At 38.5% G+C, this 26395-nt stretch overlaps 1 protein-coding gene across 2 annotated transcripts in view; it reads right to left on the reverse strand.

Annotated features, from left to right (window-relative positions):
- Positions 1–26395, reverse strand: part of GCC2 (GRIP and coiled-coil domain containing 2) — a 53751-nt gene that overhangs the window by 2759 nt on the left and 24597 nt on the right. Inside the window, exons 14-22 of one of the 2 annotated variants that reach the window (XR_011525875.1) lie at positions 24491–24591; positions 24319–24396; positions 23411–23548; positions 22402–22523; positions 19369–19545; positions 16223–16444; positions 13654–13848; positions 12471–12610; positions 10228–10429 (exon numbers count right to left, since the gene is read on the reverse strand). Coding sequence is in view for 1 of the 2 variants with exons in the window: in XM_008542737.2 (XP_008540959.1) it covers positions 10228–10429; positions 12471–12610; positions 13654–13848; positions 16227–16444; positions 19369–19545; positions 22402–22523; positions 23411–23548; positions 24319–24396; positions 24491–24591 (1371 nt within the window). In the remaining variant the exon portion in view is untranslated. The remainder of the gene's footprint in view (positions 1–10227; positions 10430–12470; positions 12611–13653; positions 13849–16222; positions 16445–19368; positions 19546–22401; positions 22524–23410; positions 23549–24318; positions 24397–24490; positions 24592–26395) is intronic. The other variant, XM_008542737.2, reaches the window with a different exon arrangement.

Genomic DNA, 26395 nt, shown 5'->3' on the forward strand with positions numbered 1-26395 from the left:
TAAAGAAAAGTGAACACCTCTTTCCATTACATGTCCTTTCCCTCATTCCTGCTTTCCCCAGAAGTAAACATCATTGAATTTAGTGTCTACCCTTCCAGACACCCGTGTTATCAGGTGTGAATAAAAGACACTTCCTTCTATTTATCCTACTTCAAATTTTACTGAGATCTTCAAAGCTGTGGATGGACATCTTTCAGAGTTCTGGAAAATTTTCAGCCATTCTCTTCAAATATTGTCTCTATCTCATTCTTTTCTCTCCTCTCCTTAAGGAACTGTAATTATTAAACATATGTTAAAAGTCTTCATTCTATCCTCTATGTCTACTACCCACTCTTTTGTTTTTTCGTTCTTTTGTTTCTCCATGCTGAACTCTGAGTAATTCCTTCTGACATGTCTTCCAGTTTAATCATTCTCTCTTAAGCCCTACCTCTATCTGGGGCCAGACAATAACTATTTTTAATTTAGTTTTTATATGTTTTCTTTTGTTTGCTTACACAGATAAGAGACAAGAAGTGAGTAACTTTTAAAAGGTAAACTAGGGGGGCTGGCCCTGTAGCCTAGTGGTTAAGTTCAGCATGCTCCACTTTGGCAGCCTGGGTTTGGTTCCCGGGCACAGACCTACAGTCCTCACTGGCGGCCATGCTGTGGAGGCTACCCACATACGAAACAGAAGAAGACTGGCACAGATGTTAGCTCAGGGCGAACCTTCCTCAAGCAAAAAGAAGAGTAGCAAGAGATATTAGGTCAGGGAGACTCTTCCTCAGCAAAAAAAAAAAAAAAAAAAAAAAGTTAAACTAGTTTACGTTTAATAAGTGGGGTTTTTCTACACGATTATAGGACTTAGCAAAAGCATGTTTTAGAGTTCTAGGTTTCTAATGAACATCTATATATATCCTCTGTGGAATGATCAATGACATCTGTGTTACTGGGACCCTTACATTAGTCTCTTTGAGATCTTTTAATCAATGGACCTTCAGTTTGTAGGAGCCACCTGAGTGTTGGTAACATCTACATTACGTTAAACATGCTGAGGACCAGCCCTGTGGCCAAGTGGTTAAGTTCGTATGCTCTGCTTCGGTGGCCCAGGGTTTTGCTGGTTTGGATCCTGGGCGCAGACATGGCACTGCTCATCAAGCCATGCGGAGGTGGCATCCCACATAGCACAACCAGAAGGACCTACAACTAGGATATACAACTATGTACTGAGGGGGCTTTGGGGAGAAGAAGGAAAAAAAATAAGAAGACTGGCAGCAGATGTTAGCTCAGGGCCAATCTTAAAAAAAACAAAATCAAACAAACAAAAACCAAAACATGCTGGAATTTTAAAAGAGGACTATTAGATATGCTAAATATTTGGAGATCATATCATTGCTCAACTGAAAATTATGCTTTAATTTAAAAATACAGAGGTTGGTGTCAAGATGGCAGTGTAGGCAGACTCTGAACTCACCTCCTCCAATCAACACAACCAGGTTACAACTATTTTTGGAACAATTACCCCTGATGGAGAAGTGAAAACTGGATAAAAAGAAGCTCTGCAACAAAGGACAGTCCTGCCTTAGGCAAAAGAAGCAGAAATTCTTGTCTTGAGAGAAAAAAGCCACCTTTGCAAGCCATGGAGCTTCACAGCTGGCCGGGAACAATCCTAAGGTATTCAGCCTCCCCTGGAGGAGTGGGGGACCTGAGCAGGGGAGTGTGGCTGCCACAAGCGTCCTTGACTCAGCACAACTAAGACGGATCTCATAATATCTGGCTTTGCTGGCTACTAACAACAACGGGGCATACCGCCAGAAAAACTATCGGACATAAGTGGAAAAAACCACTCTTAAATGGCCCATGCAAAAATTCACTTGTCTCAGAGAGCAACCTAAGATCACCAGAAAGACAGGTGCACAGTCCTTGGATGAAAAGAGACTCACAGGTAGGCTCTGGGTGCATCTCAGTGAGAGGTGAGACCTTTCCAGGGACTAAGACATTAGCGGCAGTCATTATTGTGACCTAGTACAGACATGCTGACATAGATGCTGGCAGAAGCCAGTGGAGTTCTTCCCCTGGCCTGTTAGCCCAGGGGTCTGCCCGACAGAGTGCTGATTTAATCCAGCTCAGCCAGGACAGGTAGCCCACACGAGGGACTGGCCCCACCCAACAGAAAGCCCTTGGGCAATTTTTTGGCCTGCAGAGACTGGGTGCCTCAATCCTGTGCAGGCAGGCAAGTAGCTCTGCCTCTGTGGGGCAGGGTGTGCATGAGGAGTGCTGGAGTTGGGGGAGAGTGTGGGTGGGCCTCTGCAGAGGAGTGACTGGCTCTGCTTCAGGGGGCCCGGGATGTGTGCGTGGGCCAGGACTGTGTTGAAAATGTGTGTTGACCTGTGGGCTGTGAGGCTTGTCAGCTGCGGAAGACCTATGCTCCACAAACAGCCACATAGGGGATCAGCCCTGCATTCCAAAGCCTGAAACAATTGGGTGCTCCTGTGTCTGGGGCCAGCCCCACTCAATCATGAGAGAGCTGACAACAGCCTTGTAGGCCAGAGGCCTACAGCAATTGTAAGCCCCTGAGCCCAGCAACCAGCCATACTGGGGGCCTACTCACTTAACAGAAAAACTGTAGCAGGAGTGTGCTATTAGACCTTATAGCCAACTGTGCTGGGGCTCCCCAAACCCAACAAAGTGACTGAAGGGTCCAGAACAGCCACATGCAACTGAGCATTACAACCAGCCGGCCAGGGAGACAGACTAGCCTTCCTGTGCAGCTGCAGCAAGAGCAGCTCTGTTGCCACAGAAGGACACACAGAGCCCACACAGGGGTCACTCCTGGAACATTTGGAATGGTGACAAGAGGGAAGCACACTCTACATAAAGCAACTTCTCCAAGATCAGGAGACACAGCTGAACCACCTAATACACAGATATAAGCACAGAGAAAGCAGCAAAATGAGGAGGCAAAGGAATATGTTCCAAGTAAGAGAACAGCACAAAACACCAGAAAAAGAACTAAATGAAGCAGAAATAAACAATCTAACTGACAAAGAGTTCAAGCAAAAAGTCGTAAGGATGCTCATTGATCTTGGGAGAAGATTAGATGAACACAGTGAGAACATCAACAAGAATTGGAAAATATAAAAAACAACCAATCAGAAATAAAGAATACGATACTTGAAATGAAAAATTCACTAGAGAGGCAATAGCAGAGTAGATTATACAGAAGAATGGATTAGCGAGCTGGACAAGACTAGAGGAAATCACCCAAGCTGAACAGATAAGTGAAAAAAGAATTAACAAGAATGAGAACAATCTAAGGGAAATCTGGGACAGTATCAAGCACACTAACATTTGTATTATAGGTGTCCCAGAAAGAGAACAGAAAGACAAAGGGGTAGAGAATGTATTTGAAGAAATAACAGCTGAAAACTTTCTAACCTAAGGAAGGAAACAAACATCCAAGTACAGGAAGCACAGAGAGCACCAAATAAGACAAGCCCAAAGAAGCCCACACCAAGACAAATTATAATTAAAATGTCCAAAATTGAGGAGAAAGAATCCTAAAAGCCGCAAGAGAAAGGCAACAAATGACATATAAAGGAAACCTGATAAGGGTATCAGCTGACTTCTCAGTAGAAAAATTACAGGCTAGAAAGGAGAGGCACAACATATTTAAAGTGCTGAAAGGAAAAAACCTAACACCAAGAATACTCTATCCGGCAAGGTTACAATTCAGAATGGAAGGAGAGATAAAGAGTTTCCCAGATAAGCAAAAATTAAAGGAGTTTATTGCCAAGAACCAAGTTTTACAGGAAATGCTAAAGGGACTTATTTAAGTGGGAAAGAGAAGACCAGCAATAGGAATCAGAAAATTATCACACACACACAAAAAGGCAATAAAATCATTGGTAAAGGCAAAAATACAGTAAAGGTAGCAGATCAACCACCTAAGAAGATAATTGGAGGTCAAAAGTACTAAAACTACCTATTTCCATGATAAGAAGGTAATGGATACACACACACAAAATAACAGGTTAGATATGATATCAAAAGCATAAAATATGGGAGGAGGGGAGCAAAAGAGCAGAGGTTTTAGCAAGAGGTCAAACTAAAGAGACCATAAACTCAATATATATTGCTATAAACATAGATTATTACATATGCACCTCATGGTAATCACACATCAGAAACTTATAATAAATACACAAATAATTAAGAGAAAGGAACCCAAACATAATACTAAAAAAAGCCACCAAATGACAAGGAAAGAGAGCAAGAGAAGAAGAAAGGGACAGAGAACTACTACTAAAACACCCAGAAAAAAGGTAACAAAATGACAATAATTACATATTTATCAATAGCTACTTTAAATGTCAATGGACTAAATGTTCCAATCAAAAAGCATAGGGTGGTCAACTGGATGAAAAAACCAAGATGCATATATATGCTGCATACAACACACACACTTCAGACCTAAAGACACTCACAAACTGAAAGTGAGGGGATGGAAAATGATACTCCATGCAAATGGCAATGAAAAGAACGCTGGGGTATCAATACTTCTATCATACAAAATAGACTTTAAAACAAAAACTGTAACAAGAGACAAAGAAGTGCACTAAATAATGATAAAGGGAACAATCCAACAAGAAAATATAACACTTGTAAATATCTATGCACCCAACATAGGAGCACCTAATATATAAAGCAATTATTAACAGACATAAGAGGAGAAATAGACAGCAACACAATAACAGTAGGGGACTTTAACACTCCACTTACACCAATGGATAGATCATCCAAACAGAAGCTCAATAAGGAAACACTGGCCTTAAAGGACACATTGGATCAGATGGACTTAGTAGACATACATAGAACATTCCATCCCCAAACTGCAGAATACACATTCTTTTCAAATGCACATGGAACATTCTTCAGGACTAATCACATATTAGGCCACAAAACAAGTCTCAATAAATTTCAGAAGACTGAAATAACACCAAGCATCTTTTCCGACCACAAGGGTATGAAACTAGAAATCAATTACAGGAAGAAAATCAGAAAAGTCACAAATACATAGAGATTAAACAAAATGCTACTGAACAATGATTGGGTCAATCAAGAAATTAAAGAAGAAATAAAAAATTACTTGGAGACATGAAAATGAAAATACAACATGCCAAAATCTATGGGATACAGCAAAAGCAGTTCTAAGAGGGGAGTCTATAGCAATTCAGACCTACCTCAACAAACAAGAAAAATCCCAAATAAACAACCTAACAGTGCACCTAGAGGAACTGGAAAAAGAATAAGAAACAAAGCCCAAAATCAATAGAAGGAAGGAAATAATAAAAATCAGAGCAGAAATAAATGAAATAGAGACTAAAAAAAAAAAAAATAGAAAAAAATCAATGAAACCAAGAGCTGGCTCTTTGAAAAGATAAATAAAATGGACAAATCTTTAGCTAGACTCACCCAAGACAAAAAGAGAGAAGGCTCAAATAAATAAAATCAGAAATGAAAGTGGAGAAATTACAACAGACACCTCAGAAATACAAAAGATTACAACAGAATACTATGAAAAGCTATAAGCCAACAAATTGGATAATCTAGAAGAAATGGATAAATTCCTTGAACCATTCAACATTCTAAAACTGAATCAAGAAGAAATGGAGAATCTGAATAGTTCAATCACCAGTAAGGAGATCGAAACAGTAATCAAAAACTTATCCAAAAATAAAAGTCCAGGACCAGATGGCTTCCCTGGTGAATTCTACCAAACTCTTCCTTCTACCTTCTCAAACTCTTCCAAAAAATTGAAGAGAAGGGGAAGCTTCCTAACTCATTCTATGAAGCCAACATTACCCTGATACCAAAACCAGACAAGACAACACGAAAAAAGAAAATTACAAGACAATATCACTGATGAACACTGATGTAAAAATCCTCAACAAAATACTACCAATCGAATACAACAATATATTAAAAAGATCATACACCATGATCAAGTGGGACTTATTGCAGGGATGCAGGGATGGTTCAACATCCACAAATCAATGTGATACATCACATTAACAAAATGACAAACAAAAATCACATGATCATCTCAACAGATGCAGAGAAAGCATCTGACAAGATCCAAAATCCATTCATGATAAAAACTTGGAATAAAGTGGGTACAGAAGGAAAATACTTCCACATAATAAAGGCCATATATGACTAACCCACAGCTAATATCATTCTCAATGCAGAAAAAAAAGCTATCCCTCTAAGAACAGGAACCAGACAAGGATGCCCACTTTCACTACACTTATTTAACATAGTATTGGAAGTCCAAGCCGGAGCAATCAGGCAAGAAAAAGAAACAAAAGGGATCCAAATTGGAAAGGAAGAAGTGAAACTGTCACTACTTGCAGATGACATGATTTTACAGATAGAAAACCCAAAATAATCACCCAAAAACTTTTAGAAATAACAAATGAATATGGTCAAGTTACAGGATACAAAATCAACATACAAAAATCAGTTGCGTTTCTATACACTAACAATGAAGTAGCAGAAAGAGAAATTAAGAATACAATCTCATTTATAATTGCAACAAAAATAATAAAATACCTAGAAATAAATTTAACCAGAGAGGTGAAAGATCTGTATACCAAAAATGATAAAACATTGTTGAAAGAAACAAATGGAAAGATATTCTGTGCTCTTGGACTGGAAGAATTAACATAGTTAAAATGTCCATACTTCCTAAAGCAATCTAAATATTCAATACAATCTCTATCAAAGTTGCAACATTTTCCACAGAAATACAAGAAAGAATCCTAAAATTTATATGGAACAACAAAAGACCTCAAATTTCCAAAGGAATCCTGAGAAAAAAGAACAAAGCTGGAGGTTTCACACTCCCTGATTTCAAAATATACTACAAAGCTATAGTAACCAAAACGGCATGGTACTGGCACAGACACAGACACACAGATCAATGGAATAGAATTGAGAGCCCAGAAATAAACCAGCACTTCTATGGATAGTTAATTTTCAACAAGGGAGCCAAGAACATACAATGGAGAAAGGAAAGTCTCTTTAATAAATGGTGTTGGGAAAACTGGTCAGCCACGTGCCAAAGAGTGAAAGTAGACCATTATCTCACTCCATACACACAAATTAACTCAAAATGCATTAAAGACTTGAATGTAAGGCCTTAAACCATTAAACTTCTAGAAGAAAACATAGGCAGTATGCTCTTCAACATTGGTCTTAGCAGCATATTTTCAAGCACCATGTGTGACTAGGCAAGAGAAAAAATTTAAAAAATGGGACTACATCAAACTAAAAAGCTTCTGCACAGCAAAGGAAACCATGAGTAAGATGAAAAGACAACCTAAAAGTTGGCAGAAGATATTTGCAAACCATGTATCTGATAAGGGGTTAATACCCAAAATATACAAAGAACTCATATATCTCAACAACAAAAAAACTAACAACCCAATTGAAAAGTGGGCAAAAGACCTGAACAGAGATTTCTCCCAAGAAGATTTCTGTGTAGATTACATCATGTTCACTACCCAAAGACTAGAATCCATCACCACACACATGTGCCTAATCATCCTTTTCTGTTGGCCACAGACAACCAACAGGCACATCAAAAGATGTTCAACATCAGTAATTATCAGAGAAACGCAAATCAAAACTACAATGAGATATCACCTCACTTCTGTCAGAAGAGCCATAATTAACAAGACAGGAAACAACAAGTGTTGGAGAGGCTGTGGAGAGGAGGGAACCCTCACATACTGCTGGTGAGAGTGCAAACTGCTGCAGCCACTATGGAAAACAGTATGGAGATTCCTCAAAAAATTAAGAATAGATCTACCATATGATCCAGCTATTCCACTGCTTGGTGTTTATCCAACGAACATGAAAACACGAATGTGTAAAGATACATGCACCCCTATGTTCACTGCAGCATTATTCACAATAGTCAAGACTTGGAAGCAACCTAGGTTCAAAGGACAAATGGATAAAGATGTGATATATATACACAATGGACTACTACTCAGCCCTAAGAAATGAAGAAATCCAGCCATTTGTGACAAAATGGATGGACCTTGAGAGTATTATGCTAAGTGAAATAAGTTAGAGGGAGAAAGTCAAGTACCATATGATCTCACTCACAGGTAGAAGATAAAACAACGACAATTACAGAGAAACAGAGATTGCATTGGTAGTTACCCAAGGGGAAGAGGGGGAAAGAGGAGGAGGAGGAAAGGTGTGATTAGGCACATGTGTGTGGCAATGGAGTGTAATTAGTCTTTGGGTGGTGAACATAATGTAATCTACACAGAAATCAAAATAAATAACTATGTACACCTGAAATTTATATAATGTTATAAACCAATGTTACCACAATAAAAAAGGAAAAAAAGAAAAACGAAACCCATAAAGTCTTGGTTAATTTTATAATAAAAAAAATAGTTTTACCTTTAGTAGAACAAATAAAAAGTAATATATAAAAGTTTACAATTTAGCATAACTATATTACTAAAAATGTACATAATGTATTATTTTTGATCTTGTGACAAAAATGTTATTGTGGCTAAGGTAATGTACCCTACAATTAGCAGAACTGAGATTACTATCTGTGTCAAGAACATTTCTCCATCATCACTGGGAAGATGTAGTGTTAGTTCAAAGAAACTATCAGCACTACTTATGAAGTATTTCTGCAAAAAAAAAGAATTAAATGTGAATCATATCAATTCTCTAGATCAGGTGTTCTCAAGGTATGGTCACCAGACCAGGTCCCCATAGCATTAGCATCACTTGGGAACTTGTTAAAAATGCAAACTCTTGGGTCCTACCCTAAATCTACTGAATCAGAACTGGGGTGGGGTCTGGCAATTTGAGTTTCAATAATTGCGCTAGATAATTCTGATACCCCCTCAACTTTGAGGACCACTCTCTAGATCTATCAGTTTAGTTAGTATTGGGGATAGAGCATCATGTTAAAGAACACCAACATGATGAGGTAAATTAATCACAAGTGAGACAACTAGACATTCTTATGATGTCTTAGAAAGTACACAATACTACCTATAAGGTATTTTTGTCTCCCATCCCACCCGATTGCACCTGGATCTAATCAGAGATCTAACTTCCTATTTATAGGCAATATTAGAACAAGTTAAACGTTGTCGAAGTGCCAGATCCAGAATATAACTTCTATAGTACAAACAACCAGTTTCTTTAACTAATAAATGACATATTACAAAAAGGAACATGGAATTGCTATAGACAACAAAAATAAAACAAAGCTTAAGGAACATAAACCAAATGCAATGTGTGAGTCCTATCTGGGATACTGTAAAAAGACATTTGTGATAACCCAGGAACAACGAACATGAGCTGGATGTGGATGAAAGAGGAGTCCAATACATACTGAATTATTTACTGTGGAAATCATATGATGCATGCAATTTGCTTTAAAATCTCTACCCCTGCCAAAAAAAGACTATGAGTTGAAAAATTGTTAGATGGGTGACAGCTACAAGGGACATTACAGTATTCTCTCTGTATGCTTAAAAATGTTTTAAAACTAAAACAAAAATGAAACCATGATCCTTAAGATGCAGTTTGAATCAGGTAACTACAGCAGCTGTATGTGAATCACTTAAAGGAGTTTATGAAATCACAGCATTAAACCTATTTGACATGAAAATCTAAGCTCCAAATATAGGACAGCTTTATAGCTGCGGATGTCTGGAAAAATAGACTGCTGGATATGAGCTGGACCAAGCATTAAGCCATATGACTCTGTTGTCTCTAGACTATTTGGGTTGGAAGAGGTGCAAAGGGGGAAAGTAGGAGAGAACAAGCCAACACATGTTAAAAAAGTATGATATAAAAAAACCCCACACTCTTTGACAGAATTCAACGCTAGGATTACAAATCCAATTTTCAAAGAACTGGAAGATCAAACTCAACATTGTATTGTATTTTGCTGCATGTTAAAATTATATAAATGTACTGTAGTTGCCTCAGAATGTTAAAAAGTCAGCTTTTCAAATCTAGTCACGAGTTACACATTATGATAGAAATCTTCCAAATGAACAAAATTTTAAAGTTACAATTTAAAGTCATAGTGTCATAAAAAAGATTGTAAACACACACAAAGACAAACTCTCAGCCACGAGGTCAACATTTAATGTAAGCTATACAACTAAAGCTGTAAGACTTTCCTTCACCCACCTTGAGCAATCGCAGCAAGTTTCCCCTTTTCTTCAGGACTGAGCTGCAACATTCTGTCTATAACAGGAAGCAGCCGCTCTCTCTCACTCCCTGGTTTCAGGAAAATGAACTGTAGCAGGACATTCTTCAAGTACTCCAGGTTAGCTACAGACTTCTCTCGTTCCTGATTTCTTTCCAATCTTCTTATTTCACTTTTGAGAAGCTGGTGTAAGAGAAATGAGTTGAAAATGGGTTGTAGGAGCTTCTGGTTAAACCTGGCAGACTTAACACTTGCATTTTTCTCCTCTCATTCCTGAAATGCCCCAAAAATGACAATAAAGGAGAGACTAGGAAAGGAGAAAAAAGTAGATGAAAACAGCAAGAAACCCCTAGAAGTCAGGAAGCAGATGAAGTAGAAGTGACGCATCCAGCATCTTCCCAAGGACCACTGACAAGAGAAGACAATGACGCACCCACAGAAGCAGCAAGAAGCCCCAGCCTCGGAAGGACAGAGTATCACGGAAACTGGGGCTGAAAATGAGGACTGATGAAAGGCTACAAAGGTTGACAGCATGATGCTCCCTCCACCTTCTACTCTCTACAGAAAGTGAAGCAGTGGGCTCAGGGCTCTGGGATACAGACACGCTGTGAGGAGGGTGAGCTAGCGTTTGAAAGCACGGGCTGAAGGAAACTTCAGCATCCACCACTGATCTCCTCCCTGCCTTGTGCCTAGACCCCTAGGCTGTTGACATGTCCGGTGGAATTATGTTTACATGATGAACAGGACGTAACCAAAAGAAAAGTCGAGTCCAGGAGAGAGTGAAAATTCGGGAATGTAAGACAATCTAAAATACTACCAGAAAATGGGGACCAGATGACATGAAAAAGATGGCAGAATGTTAGTCTTTGAGGAAGGTTTCTGGGTTGAAACAAAAAAAAAAAACATTGTCATATTTTATCATTTTAGGTTAGTCCAGGAAAGTTAGCAGTCATTTAAAAAAGCGATGATGAGGTCTAAGAAATCATGTGAGAATGTAAGCTTACGGAAATACAACATTTGAGTAGTCACTTAGGTTTATTGGGCTAATTGATGATTTGTTAGATGTGATAATATTTTGACTATGAGGGAAAATGTTATTTTATAGAGATGTTTACTAAAATATTTAGAGGTGGGATGTCATGATATACACAATTTACTGTAAATAATGGGATAACTCAGCATTAAAAAATTAATCTGACAAGGACAGGTGGTGGCCTGCACAGAAGTAGGACAATCTACCTGGGGGGGCATGGCATAGGGTAGAAGCAGGTGCTTTTCAGAGAGACAGGAACTTGGATTCTGCTCCACCATTTATCAGTTTCAATTGTTCTCTCCCCCAGGGACGAGGGTTAATCACGGTAATACACATGGAGCCCTGGGCCGGGCTCACGAGGACTGCTCAGTATGTAGTATGACTACGTTTAGAGAGGTCACTCATCAGCAAGCCAGAGTGGAAATATCTCACTTGTACAATCCTCAACTGCTCTACAATCTGCCTTTTTCCTACAAGTTTCTAGTGTGGAATTTGAATAGGGAAAACTTCCTGTGACACTTTGCCATCTCCACCTACAATCTGTGATAAGTGGGTTAGTGCCATAAATATCAGCTGAATGATTTGAATTAGAAGTGTCCCATGGTTTATCTTTAGAATTTAAGGATCCATATTTATTTAAGTTTTATTTAAGCATGTGTAGAACAATGACTTGTGAACGTCAGTCTAATTTCTAAGTCTATTATAGTTTCTTAGAAAAAGTAGGAATGAAAACAGTCTTCACACAACACATAAAAGCAATTAATATTTCTCAATTTCAGAAACGTTATATCGCAAAAAATCAAAATGTTATGGATGTGCCTGATGTGTGAATTTTTAAACTTAGGGGGCAGGGCTGGCCCCATGGCCAAGTGGTTAAGCTCACGCCCTCTGCTTTGGCGGCCCAGAGTTTTACCAGTTTGGATCCTGGGCATGGACATGGCAGCACTCATCAGGCCACCCTGAGGCGGTGTCCCATATGCCATAACTAGAAGGACCCACAACTAAAAATATACAACTACGTGCTGGGGGGATTTGGGGAGAAGGAGGAAAAATAAATAAATAAAATGTTAAAAAAAAACCCATTACAAACAACAATAAAAAACCTTTGGAGGGTGTGTGTGTGTTGTGTAGAGGATCAACAAAATCGAATTGGTGCCGGGTATTTTCCTGGTGGCAGTTTTTTGACCTTACCTTAATTTGCTCCATGAGGATTGCATTGGTTGCTTCTGTTTCCCGAAGCAGTCCATTTAAGTGATCGGCACTTTTTGTAGTGGAACTGAGCTTCTGAACCAATTCTTCTTTGGTAAATTCAGCATGCCATAAAGGAGGCTCTGCAAGATGTTGTTCCAATAATTAATTTTCAAAATCAGAGTTTACGGATGAAGATTGTAAATAAGAAAAGTGTCTAAGTATAGATATTTCACTCTGCAACATTATACAGGTCCATTCTCTTCTCAAGTAAAAGGTTACATGTTGAATGTAACACAAATAAGACAGAATCTGTCTCAATTACAATCTAACTGAATACGAGATCTATGAGCTCTGGTTCTGGAATTTGTTAGGCCTGCATTTATAGACCATTTTACTAGTTTCATTACTTATCTTCCTCTATCCATTCATGTCCCAAGAGCATACATCATTTTACTTATAAACAAGGGAAGAATTAACATTTACTGATCACTTATATCATAAGACTCTCATAAGAGTTTTATGTAAGGTGGGTAGGTCATATTATTCACATTTTACAAATGAGGGAACAGGCTCAAAGTCAACAAGTAATTCTGGCAGAAACCACAAAGCCAAGTGTGTTTCTGGAGTCTGCTGTCAGTCCATCATGATGCCTCCATCTCATCACTATTAACTTCGCCTGAAGGAACCGGGACTGCAGTTTCTACCCACACCACAATCATGACTACACACGAACAGTCCTCTCTCCAGATCCCGAGACTTCAGAAAGATGACAAAGGGATTCCCCTTGACTTATGAACATTAACATTCATTATAGGTAGAATAAAACATATCAAAACTTCTCTAAATTTAATAAGGCAAATTTAGCACTACTATTTCATCAAGAGGAATAAACTAAAATTATCAGTTTCTTAGAAGAGTGAGAGGATAGTTTATCCTACTTTCTAATACCACTATAGAACTTCCAACCATTTACTTCTGGCTCAAGCTTAGGGGAGGACTAGTGTTTTAATTAAAAAAAAATTGTTCCGTTCTGTAGGAAAGATTTTCCATTTGAAACAAGGGATGGAAGACGGAAAGAAATTTTATTAGAATAGCTCAAAAAAGCATTTATAAATAAGAGTAATATTAACAGACAAAACAGCAGAATTAAATAAGAAAAACATATTTAAACAGAGAATCATACCAAGTTTAGTTTCAGGAGAATTAAGAAGCTGGTCTAAAGACTGTGTGTGAGTGCTGGCGGAAGACACAGACTCAGTGTCCGTTGTTTCCATCCCTTCACCATCCTCCCGGGTGACAGTATGCATATCCAAAAGGGGAAGGTCTGTGTTCCTCCTTTCTCGCAGATTCTTCAAAGGTTGGTGGGAAGAGGCTGGGCCTATAAATTTTTTTTTTAAAAGATTAAGTATGAGATTGTTCAAAACATGGATTCAGCATTAACAGAGATACACAATAAAATTAAAATGATTCTAGGGATGTCAAATAATATGGTAGGGAATTTGAATAACTAAATGACCAGTAAAAGGTGTATAAAGAAAGAATTTCTAAAGAGCCCTAAAAATTTAGCTATTGAACTTTTAATCACTTAAGTCATTTCTATAAACTAATTGCTACTCGCAAGATTAAATTATTAGAACAATATAGAGGGTTATACTGTTGCTAAATATTGGTAAAACTCTAAGACTAGATTCTAGCTATTTTTGAGGATTAGGTATTTCAGATAGCTGCCTCCTCTCGGGCACAACACTCCTGCTGCAGTCTGCTCGGCAGACGTCCTTGTTGGTCACTGCCCTTAGGTCTTCGCTCTGCTGGTTCCTGTTGCTGCCTGCTCATGTCTTCAGTGTTCAGGCAAGAAGAGCCTAGAATCCAGGGCAGGGAACTTATCTACTATAATTCCTCCGCAAGTCTTTCTTGCTTGCTGATTATAAACACTTGCATAGAACTGTAAGATTTATAAGATACTTTCAAACACATTACTTTATTAATCTCAAGAAATCTGAAGGTCAGAGAAGTTAAATAACTTTGCCCAAGGTCTTACAGCTGGGTTAGGGACCAGAATTCTAACTCAAATCTTTTAACTTCAAACTTCATTTATTTTCCATTCCATGAAGTTGCCTCCTCTTTTCTTTCAAACATTAGCCCTCGGGCTGCCTTTGTTGAAGCATTTTCCTGGGTTTCTGATGTTTTGCTAACTGCTTATTCCACTGCTGATTCCTAGGTTACAATCCCTTGTGCAACCAGTGTTTCTCTGATTGGTTACTTCCTCTGATGACTCTTGGCACATGCTGAATTTTCTTGAAGCTGGTTTCTGACCCTTACAAATGCCCCATAGCTGCCAATGCCCTGATGACAACATTTTCCACGAGAAACAGTACAGTCATGCACTGCATAATGACATTTCAGTCAAAGATGAACTACATACATGACAGTGGTCCCATAAGATTGGTACCATACAGCCTAGGTGTGTAACAGGCTCTACCATGTACACTTGTGTAAGATGTACTTACTTGTGTAAGACTTGTGTAATAGGGGAGGAGGAAATTTTCCTCTACCCTTCTAGATTCTTCTGGGTGGTATAAGAATTAAATTGACATGAGGTGGATTAACAGGAAAATAAAGAGTTTAATAGCACGTATACATGGGACAAACCCAGGAAAACCAAGCAACTCACCAAAATGGCCAAAGCCCTCACCTTACATATCATCTTTAGCTAAAGACAAAAGAAGACGTTGAGGGTAGGGAGAGTCAGGGACTCCAAAGGGAAGGAAGGCAATTTACAGTAGGTGAAAAGGAGCAAATGTTTGAAAACTAGTGTTTGTTTGCCCACAGAGAAACAGAACAACACAGAGGGAGCCCAAGAAACAGGCTTTTCTAGGTTCCTCCCTGTCTACCACCCAGTTCATGTTATGCTAAGGTGACAGCTTGCTTCCTGAGACAGGCTTTTTAACTGGATTCTTTTAGGCAGTTAAGGGGGAGGTAACAAGAAAAACTTCCTGAGCCTTTTGTTTCTTAAAAACGATCAGCCTAAAATAATCCTTATGTTAGAGAGATACATTTTAGGGTTGCAAATTTTGTTCCCCTTCAGGACTCTATGACGTTCGCACAACAAAAATCACCTAACAACGCATTTCTCAGAATATATCCCCGTCGTCAAGCAACGCATGACTGTATTAAGTTGATATTAACAGTAAAATGTAGCCGCCTTATCCTGGCTGACGTCCCCACTTCTCCCAGGAAGCAGAATGGAAGATATTGGGTGTGGTTGCACTAAAACTCCAATTAATTAGAAATCTGAAAGGGAAGAAGTTATAGTGGCCAAGCAATCTTAAAAGTTCAGTGCTGCCTGAGTGTTTTTAAGCATCTCTCTCTCATGTTTCTACTTAAAAAATAGATATATTTGATAACTAACAGTGGAGAATACCAAAGAAATTCACTGAATACTGAAATTTGGATGCATGTCATGAGATGGACAGAGAATGTCTGAGTCAGAGAAAAGGAAATATTCACTACATAGAGGGTAACAAATACATGAAAATCAGTATTCTAAGTGGTTATATAGGCTGCTGTAAATATAATCAAGGGTTCAGATAGTTCAAATATCTTCTCAGTAAGCAAATCCAAAATTCATTAATCACAGAATTGACACTGGTGTCACCTAGTAAATTTTCTATTTTCTTATGAATTTGTGAAGAATGTATTTAAGTGACAAACACATGACAATGTGAACAACTAATGTTTCCATGCATACATACATACTTCTTGTGGCTGATTCACTCTTAAGCTGGAAAAGCTGAGCTTCCACCTTGGAGAGCTGCTGCTGCAAAGTTTCCACTGTCTTTCTGTGCTCTTCCTGCAAATGTCGCACTTGATCTCGGAAGCCGCTGCGAAGGACCTCATTTTGAGACGTCAGTTGACTCACAGTCTGTGCATGTTCAGACTTCATCATCATATTCTCTGATTGTATTGAACACAACCTGAAGAGTGAGAGGAACTTACTTCGTATGAGATCTTTCAATTTTAGATGGTAACGCAGACTTTCTCATCGGGGTTCTGCAAGACTTAGCCCTGAGACATCTACTAAATGTATGAATTAACTTCTCCCTATGCATCTATAATGGTACTAGTTGTGTAACAACTTGGGGAAAAATGACACTGGCTGTCATCTAGTTCAAAGCGTTTTCTGTGTTTCATAGTTCGAATGAGGAACTTCTTTCATAGTTTATTAGAAAATAGGGCTGGGGGCTGGCCCCGTGGCCGAGTGGTTAAGTTCATGCGCTCTGCTGCGGCGGCCCAGGGTTTTGCTGGTTCGGATTCTGGGTGTGGACATGACACCACTCGTCAGGCCACAATGAGGTGGTATCCCACGTGCCACAATTAGAAGGACCCACAACTAAAAATATATAACTATGTCCTGAGGAGATTTGGGGAGAAAAAGCAGAAAGAAAAAAAAAAAGAAAATAGGGCTATATTTAGAGCATAAAATAATTATACTTTAGTCCTCTTCTTCAGGTTATCTTACGTAGTAGCTCATATGAGATTAATTCATCTTTTCTCTATTACCCTGAACACATGAAAGAGAACACTTTCTTTAGATTCATAAAGAAAGCCTTAAAGAAAAGTTTTTTGAGCCAATTAACAAGAAATTTGGAAACAGAAAGACCTGGTTTATTATAGCTATTTCTGAATCCTGCTGCACATCAGAATCACTGGGCCATCTTGTTAAAAATGTAGACATCTAGTTCTCATCCTAGAGCCACTGAGTCAGAATTTCCAAAGGTGGGCCTCAGAATTGCCTACTTTCAGCAGTTTTCCATTGATTTTTATGTAGTCAGCTCGAAACTAGCCAGGAGACCTACAATTTGGGAACCACTACTTTTAATGGTTCACTTGTAGTGTTGATGTTTTATATGCTGGGCTTTAGTAAAAAAAATACATTTTCTTTTTATGAAAGGGATCCACAAATACACTCTCATAAAAATTCAAACAATGTGAAACCAATCACAGAAAAAAACCAGAGCTCTCTTTTATCACACCCATCCTCTGCAGTTTAAAATCTCAATTCCAGGGGCAAACGTTAACGGTTTAGCATGTAGCTTTCCAAGATCTTTTTTCTATGTTGCTACACATATGCACACCACAGAAGGTTTTAAAACAAGATTTAGTGGCTAAAGGGAGACATACAATAAAAACACCACACGTTTCAGAAGAGGCATCTTAACTTCCAAGTTCATACTGTGAGTTTAGAGAATGCTAGTGTATGTGCTACCCTACAAATCTGTATTTTTCTACAAGCGTTCTGTCCAAACAACATCTACCAAGAAAGTCAAGGAAGAACCGTCAGCAGTCACAATGTTCTAAGGAAGACAAAAGCTACATTTTAGAGCTAGGGTAAGGCTTCCAGTTTTCAGGAGGTATCGATGACACTTCTGACTTTACCTACTTGAGAGCGAGAAGCTTGAACGGGAACAACTGTGATAACAGAAGTTTACCCTTCTCTCCCAGCTGATACTGGGGTGTTTACATTGGCTGGGTCCTCTGGCAATGTAGATATTGGCTAGTCAGCCTAGTCATTCCTTTGGAGCTATTTTTACAATCTCATACAGAGAAAGTATGAATATTAAGATATTTGAAAAAGAAGAGAATATATAAAGAAAAGGCTATTTCTTCATACTAGGGCACAGAAAGTAACAATACCTAGTTTTTAATATTTCTGAAAGAGGGAGGGAGACCCCTAAAAATATCTAAAATGCTGTGAACAGTTTCCAGCACTTAGAAGAGTGATCAGCACAGAGCAGAAGCTCAAAAAACATTGACTGAATTACTCAATGACTCCAGAGGCATCATTTGCACCGCATTTGTGTTAGCAAGAACTTTTTCAGAGTAAAGAATAAATGTTGAAAATTTCTGATGTAAATAGCAAGTAAGCATCACTATATATAAGCTAATCTTATGGTAAACCCTGGTGATAGGTAGTTAGAAAATTGGCAGACCTTCCCTGAAAAACTTTTTTTTTCTGAGGAAGACTGGCCCTGAGCTAACATCTGTGCTCATCTTCCTCTACTTTATATATGGGACGTCTGCCATAGCAGGGCTTGATAAGCACGGTGTAGTCCACACCTGGGATCTGGGCCTGTGCACCCCAGGCCGTTGAAGAGGAGTAAGCAAACTTAACCATTATGCCACTCGGCCGGCCCCTGAAACTTGTGATTTACATGATCAACATACATAAATCACAGTGATAAAAGATTAAAAAAACCAAGCAAAGTGCATTCACTTTTAAGATTAGCATAAGATTAGGCAGGTATTATAAGCATACTTGAGATATGTAAAGTATCCCAACATCCTTGATGAAAGATGATCAACGAAGAATTCTTTTCCTCAGTCTAAGATACAACTATTATTACCACTCCATTTCTTTATCACAGGAATTCAAAGTTCATTGTTCACAAAATCTATTTATTCTGCCAGTACTCCTGGTGCGATTAACAAGAGTGTAAGGATATGCCAAATTGAAGACAGAGCTGCACAGGTAAGCTGCATATTCGTTTTCAGTCAGCATGTGTTTGAATGTTTTCCTTTAGAGAGAAAGAATAATGCTTGGAGTGTGACACATGTTGGAAAGTAGTGTTTTTTTAAAGAAACATCCTGGCTATGAAGGCCACAGGAGAGACAGAATCCTGGATGAGCAGACAAAATTAATTGTTCTTAAAGAACCTAAGTATAAAAACAACCAAAACGAGGAGCGTCGAGGTAGAAAAAGCAAAGTTACCAAGCCTTTAGAAATATCTATTTCTTATTTTCAATTTGTATTTATCCCAAGAAGCTCTCCTGAGGAATTCCAACAAAGCAATTCTTTGCTGCCTGGTACAAATACTGTTAGCGCTGCCAGCAACCTTACTTTTCCCGGAGTTCCGCCTCTTTGGACACAGTTTCCTGCAGCATCTTATTGTGTCTTTCTAGCAGAGCATCATGTTCAGACTGCAATGTTTGAAGTTCAGATACACTCATCTGTAAGTTATTTTGGGTATCCTGTAATTTGATTTTTAGTTGGTCAATCAGCATTTCCAGGTGTTCTCTAAAACAGAAATGAACAGTTTTAAAAAAATTTTTCAAAGAGGTAAATCAGATTTTGTGGTTTCAAATAAAATTTTACTTTTATCATTTAATCTCTCAATGTCATACTCTTGCTATTATTATGGATGATTCTAAAGAAAATAGAGTAACTGGAAGAATTCAGAAACTAGGATTAAATAAAATACAGAAGACATTATAGTCAGATTTTACATCTTAGGCACCATACATGTACAAAAACATCTCTGAATTTATAAATTTCATATTCAAATGCAGCAGATTAAATGGCATCAAAATTGTCTATGTTATGTTAAAGGACTATGCCATTAGTAAAAACAAAACAAAACACACAGTTCTAAGATAACCATTATAAGAATGATACATTATACCAAGTAATAGTGAAAGTCAGTCCTTAGAGAAAAACAGTTAAAACCCATAATTCTGCCACAACTAATATAATACATTATTAGCTTCTTTTTAAACAAGTATTTAATGTATAAGAAAGTAGAAGGAACATAAAACACTTACATTAAAATAATCTGAACCCAAAATTCTGGCATGATCAAAAATGACTCTTGCAAATGGTGACAGTTTTATATTAAGGGTGTCAATATTCAACTTCAGCTTTAAGGTGAGTTATTGATAGAGAAAATATCTCATCATTTTTCAGCCTACAGTTTCTATATTTAACAGATACTTTAACCAAACAGTAACACAAGCATAAACATACAGACATTGCAGGATATTCAGTCCTAGTTAGAACACTAAGAGCAAGACGTAAATTGCTTTGAACACTGAACCTCTAATTATGAAAACAAAACCTGCATGCTGTATGAATGCTCTCTTACGCCTAGTATATTTTTGAATAATTTACAAAAGTGATCTGTACACTAGTTTTAAAGAAGCATTAAACAATATACTATTGATGAAGTAATTGACAAATTTTAAGAAAAAAATTTAAATTCTAAACCAAAAGTTAGTAGTTAATTTAAAACTTTTTGAAATAAGTAAAATGCTTTTAAGCAACTTCAGTTTAGCTTAATTAATGGTGAATAAGTATATCTTTGAAGAAGACTCCTATGACAAAGAACCCGTAATTCTAGAAAGTGAAGGGAAAGCTGCCCTGGAAATGCTGGGAAGAAATACGTCACCAGGCCTAGACGGGATATTGATAGCGTTACTTCAAGCCACAGAGACTGAATCTGTCAAAATCCTGACAAGAATGTGTCAACGAAACAATGGCCTGCAGACTGGAAACGCTCAATGTACAGGCCAATCCCCAAGAAATGCACTGCCAAGGAGGGCAGTGCCTACAGGACCATCACTCTGATGTCCCGTGCAAGTGAGTGATGCTCCCGGAGCTGCAGCGAAGGCCTGTACCTCATGTGGACCAAGAAACGCCCGACGGCCAAGCTGGATTTCGAAAAGGGAGAGGCACACGAGATCCAACTGTGACTATCTGCTGGCTACCGAGTGCTCCCGCGAATTCCAGAAGGTTAGTCTGTGTTTATCAACGACAGCAAAGCCTTTGCCTGCGTGGATCATGGGAAGCTGCGGGCTGCTCTGAGAGAAATGGGCGTGCTCGGCACTTGACTGTCTGATGTGTGAGCTGTGCTGTGGGCAAGAAGCCACACCAGGACAGAATATGGAGAGACGGGATGCTTTCCCTTAGGCCAAGGTGTCAGGCAGCGTGCACTTTATCTCCCTATCTGTTTAATCTGTACGCAGAACCGAGCAAACGAAGAACTGGGCTGGGCTCAGACGGAGGAGGAGTGAAAACTGGTGGAGGAAATACCAACCATCTAAGGTCCGCAGGTGACACCGTCTTACTGGCAGAAAGCAGCAGTGGCTTGAAACAACTTCTGACGAAAGTGAAAGAAGAAAGTGCCAAAGCAGGACTGACTGCATTTGAACGTCAGGAAGACAGAAATCCCACTGCGGAAGAAGTGCACAACTTTAACGTAGACAGTGGAGACACTGAAATTGTTAAAGAATCTGTCTGCCTTGGTTCAGTCATCGGTTTAAATGGAGGCTGCAGTCATGGAACCAAGGGGAGGCTGGGACGCGGAAGGGCAGCAATGGAAGAATTAGGGAGGATCACCAGGTGTGAGGAAGTGTCATCAGACACCAAGGCCAAGGTTGTCCACACCCTCGTGCTCCCGACGACTGTGTACGCATGTGAAAGCCGGACAGTGAAGAGGGCTGCAGGAAAAAATGGGTTCATTGGAAATATGGTGTTGGAGGAGAGCTCTGCGGACACCCTGGACTGCCAGAAAGGCGACCCGTGGGTCCCAGAGCAAACTAGGCCTGAGCTGTCGCTGGAGGCACAGATGATAAAACTGCGGCCGTCCTACGTTGGGCACATCATGAGAAAGCAGGACTCTCTGGAAAAGACAGTAACGCTGGGAACAGTAGAGGCAGCAGGAGAAGAGGAGGACCGAATAGGAGACGGGCTGACCCCACACGGGAAGCCGTAGGCCCGAGTCCACAGGATTCGAGTGGGGCTGCTGAGGACAGGACATTGCAGACCTCCCTCATGCATAGGGTCGCCAGGAGTGGGAGCCTACCTGACAGCACATAAAAACAAAGTACATCAAGGAATCACTTTTAGTCTATTTCTAAATGTCTATATCCTTGTTTCATTGTTCACGTTACACGTTTGTTTGTAAGAGTGTCTTTCGTAGTGATGTTTTCCTGTTGCTGTCTGGAGACACAGTGAAGCCAAGAAACTCTATTCTCATTGGTAATTACATGTAAAATTCCACAGTCAAAAGTAATCAAAGCAGGATTTTCAACCTACTTGGTAGATAACCTGTCCTGGGGGAAAAACCCTGCACGTATCTTTTACTTTAGACTTTACCTTTCTTGTTTAGCTCCCTCGGTTTCAGCCTGAGACACAGATTTATTTTTCTGTTGTTTTAGAACATTATGAACTCGGACTCTGTAGCTTTCAAATTCAGAGGTTATAGCAGCTTGTTCTGCCTATAACATTTAAAAGAAAGAGAAAAATTTTTCTATTGTAACATGATCTTCCTGTTTTCTTTCAAAGATGAATATATTAAGATGAAAACCTGTTTCTGAAAATGAGTAAAACGGCTGACGCTGTTTAGCCCTGTTTACCTTTCCCTAAAAAGTGCGCTTCTGTTGGCCCCACACTTTCCTAAAGCCCTTGAATGACAGCAGTTTGTCTGACAAGAGATGTGTTTCTACCATGTTTTCTTCCCTGGTAGACTAATTTACCACTCATAAATTTTATAATGGCACTATTTGCCTTTGGGACTTTACAAAGATTTTCATGTATGATATTTCCTCTTTTAATAAATACAAGAAAAATTAATTCAAAGAAATCAAGCTACTTGAACTTCAGTTTTTAAAAGAGAGTGGGAGAAGTTAAATTCTAGGTCTTCCACTTTCCTGAAGTGATCCATAAACTCCCATGACCCTTCTCCCAAGATGGCTTAGATGAGTGGCAGGTCTAACAAGGCTACTGCACTGTGTCTGTGTGTGTGTTGAAGATAAGAAAGCAGCCCTCACAGCTATTCTACTAGAATATTATTTTATAATCACTTAGCCCTCAGAAAGAACTACAACGCTTTTCTAAGAAAAAATTTTAAAAAATGTTTCTCACATACAGAAACAGCAAAACAAGGTTGAAATGGAAACAACGTGTACCCATGTCATTCCTTTTAGCAAAAAAAGGTGACAGGGCTGGGACGGGGTTGGGGTCAGATGAGCTGACCCAGGTATTCACCTAATAAGTGCTCTTAAAGAACAACACACACTAAAAAGCGAGACCATAGCCCTCAAGGAAACTGCTTGCTAGCTGGTACTAACATCTATGACATGGAGCTGTGGTGTGCAGAGCGTACCTTGGCAGCACGGCACTCTTCCTGAAGGGCTGTCACTCTCTGCTGGTACGCACTCAACGTGCGCTGATGCTGGTCTGCAGAGGTCTTCAGGTGTTCGTGAATTTTGTGTTTCTCAGATGTTATTTCAGACAGTTGAATCTGGGGGCAAAATCTTTCAATTAAGCTCTAGTAAATCAGATTTTCACTGGTTAAATAGACTTTCCTTAAACATAAACTTGAGTTTTGAAACATGACTATATATAAAGAACATAATTAAAGAAAATTTTTTATCTATTATTATTCAAAGAGCAGAGACAACGCAAGAACATTCTCTTGATAAATTTAGTCTTCCTTAAATCAAAATAAAAAAACCCAATCAGGAAAAAATTCCAGACTACATGTTACAGTTCCCCGTTTAATTACATACCTCAAGATATTACATATAAATATAATAGATATAAAAAATATATAAACAATGTAAATATATAAATATTTAAATATGTATAAAATATAAATACATTTATATATAAAATTTTATTATATATAAAAAAATATAAAACATATATATATATAAAAAAAAATACAGCATAAATATATAAAGCCATCTTATAAACTGATGCCTGTGGCTGCACTTTCACTCAGAAAGTTCAGGTGTAGATTTGGGGCCAGGTTTACTTTGTTATACTATTCTTAGTGTATTATGGATTTTCAAACACGTGAAAAAAAGTAGCTTAAGCTAAATGGTACACCCCAGTTATATGCCATACTTGGGTTATTGCCTCTACTTCCTCAAAATGTTGAGGAAGGATATTTAGGAGAGGAAAAGAATATATATATATATATAAGGTTATTTAGAAAAATCCCTAAATGGTACCTTACTTCTACATGGAAATTTATTTTTAAATCTTAAAAAGTGAAAAGAATCTTACTTTATAGACTTCTACTTGCTGCTGGCTTGCCTCAAGCTCGCCCTTTAAAGATGCCTGAAGTATTAAGTGATCAGTTTCCTACAGAATAAGAATCTCGGTTAAATGAAAAAAAAGTAATTCATAAATACACTATGCGTAAGTATTAAAATATAAAACTGAGAAATTGACATACTGCTTGCTTTGAATCTGCCAGTTCCTTCTTGGTTTTCACAAGCAACTGCTTGATTTTGGTGTTTTTTTCTTCATATTGTTGCACTGAAGACTGTAGTGAAGCTAGTGTAAGAAATAGTTTCAGAAGAGATGAAATGATCTTTATGAGTGAATTTAAATAAATAAAATGATGAGTCTTTTCTTTGTATTAACCTACCTTCAAAAGAAAACTGTCTTAGCTTTTTACCATGAAATATTTCAAACATACATGGCAGTAGTGACAATAACACAATAAACCCCACTGTACCCATCACCTGGCTTTACTAATGACCAATACATGGCCAATCTCATTGCACCCAGACCAGGAGCAGAGTCCACAGGTCGAGTCTGCCTGCTGCTTGCTTTTGTACAGTTTTCTCAGAACACAGTCATGCTCCTTTATTCATAGACTGTTTATGGCTGCTCCAGTGCAACAAGAGTAGACTTGATAACGGCGACACAGACTACATGGCCTACAAAACCTGAAAGACTTACTGTCTGGCCCTTTATAGAAAAAGCTGGCCAACCCTGACCTATACCCTTGTCTACTCTTTGTGCCCCCATTCCCCCCCCCCCACCAGGAAATCAATTCATTTGTATTTCAGTACACTTCTCTAAAATAAAGGTATCGGGGCTAGCCCCATGACCCAGTGGTTAAGTTTGTGCACTCCGCTTCAGCAGCCCAGGGGTTCGCAGGTTCTGATCCTGGGCAGGGACATGGCACCGTTCACCAAACCATGCTGAGGTAGTGTCCCACATGCCACAACTAAAAAATACACAAGTATGTACCGGGGCGGGGGCTTTGGGGAGAAAAAGGAAAAATCTTAAAAAAAAAAAATAAAGGTATATACTTACTAATATAACTAAAAGATAAAGACTTCACTTTTAAGAAACACCTCAAAAGAAGTGCTGTGTATTTCCAATTGTATCACATCAGGGGCACATACCTGGTTGTCTATTTTCATGATACTAATTGTTTGCAGGATAAGACTGTCAGTGAAAGACAGATCACTAAGGAACAAAGTGAAACATGATAAAAACAAAAAACTTTTATGCTAACAGAGGTCAAGAAGAAACAATTATCACGTTGGAATAGTGGGTTTATTGCTTTGATCACAGGTAGCCAACTATAACCAGCAGACCAAATCTGGCCACAGCCTGTTATAAAACAAAGAATATATGATAGAGACCACGTGGTCCATGAAGCCAAGGAGATTTACTACGTGGTTCTTTACAGAAAAAGCGTGCTTGACATCTGGTCTAGACCAGTTACAGGGGCACTAAGTAACTATGCTGCTGAAAGATCTTATAAGCAATATTAACTTTATTAAGTTAAAGCCACATAATCAGAGTGTATTACTTGGTAAGTATAGAGGTGTACTATAAGAATATATCTTAACTATGCCTTTTTATGATAAATTTAATTCAGTTAGTTCCTCGCCAACTATTTATCCGGTTCTAAAAAGCATTTTAAAAGGCACGTATTACATACAAAGCCTTTGTTAAGTGCTCCAGTAATTAGGATAAGCAAGATATACTAAGTTCTTGAGCTCAAAGAATATAGAATGAAATTAGGGGATAACATTTCAAATAGTAATATAAAGCAAAACATAAATGTTATAAAAGAAATAGAAAAGGCTATGGGGATCCACATGGGCTAAAGGTTATATAAATTTTGCACGAGACAAGGAAGATTTCATAGAACTGGAAACATTTAAAATTAGGAAGGATTCCAAAAAGTGAGCATGGGGGTGAGAGGGCCAGCGCATGAAAGAAAGAACAGGAGATGAAATACACAGTTATGAAAAAGCACAAATCATATCTCAGGGAAAACGAATAGTCTTCTTTACCTGTGGGAGAGTAGAGAATTAAGGTGAAAAGTTAGACT

The sequence above is a fragment of the Equus przewalskii genome, chromosome 14 (genome assembly GCF_037783145.1).
Source record: "Equus przewalskii isolate Varuska chromosome 14, EquPr2, whole genome shotgun sequence".
Lineage (NCBI taxonomy): Eukaryota > Metazoa > Chordata > Mammalia > Perissodactyla > Equidae > Equus > Equus przewalskii.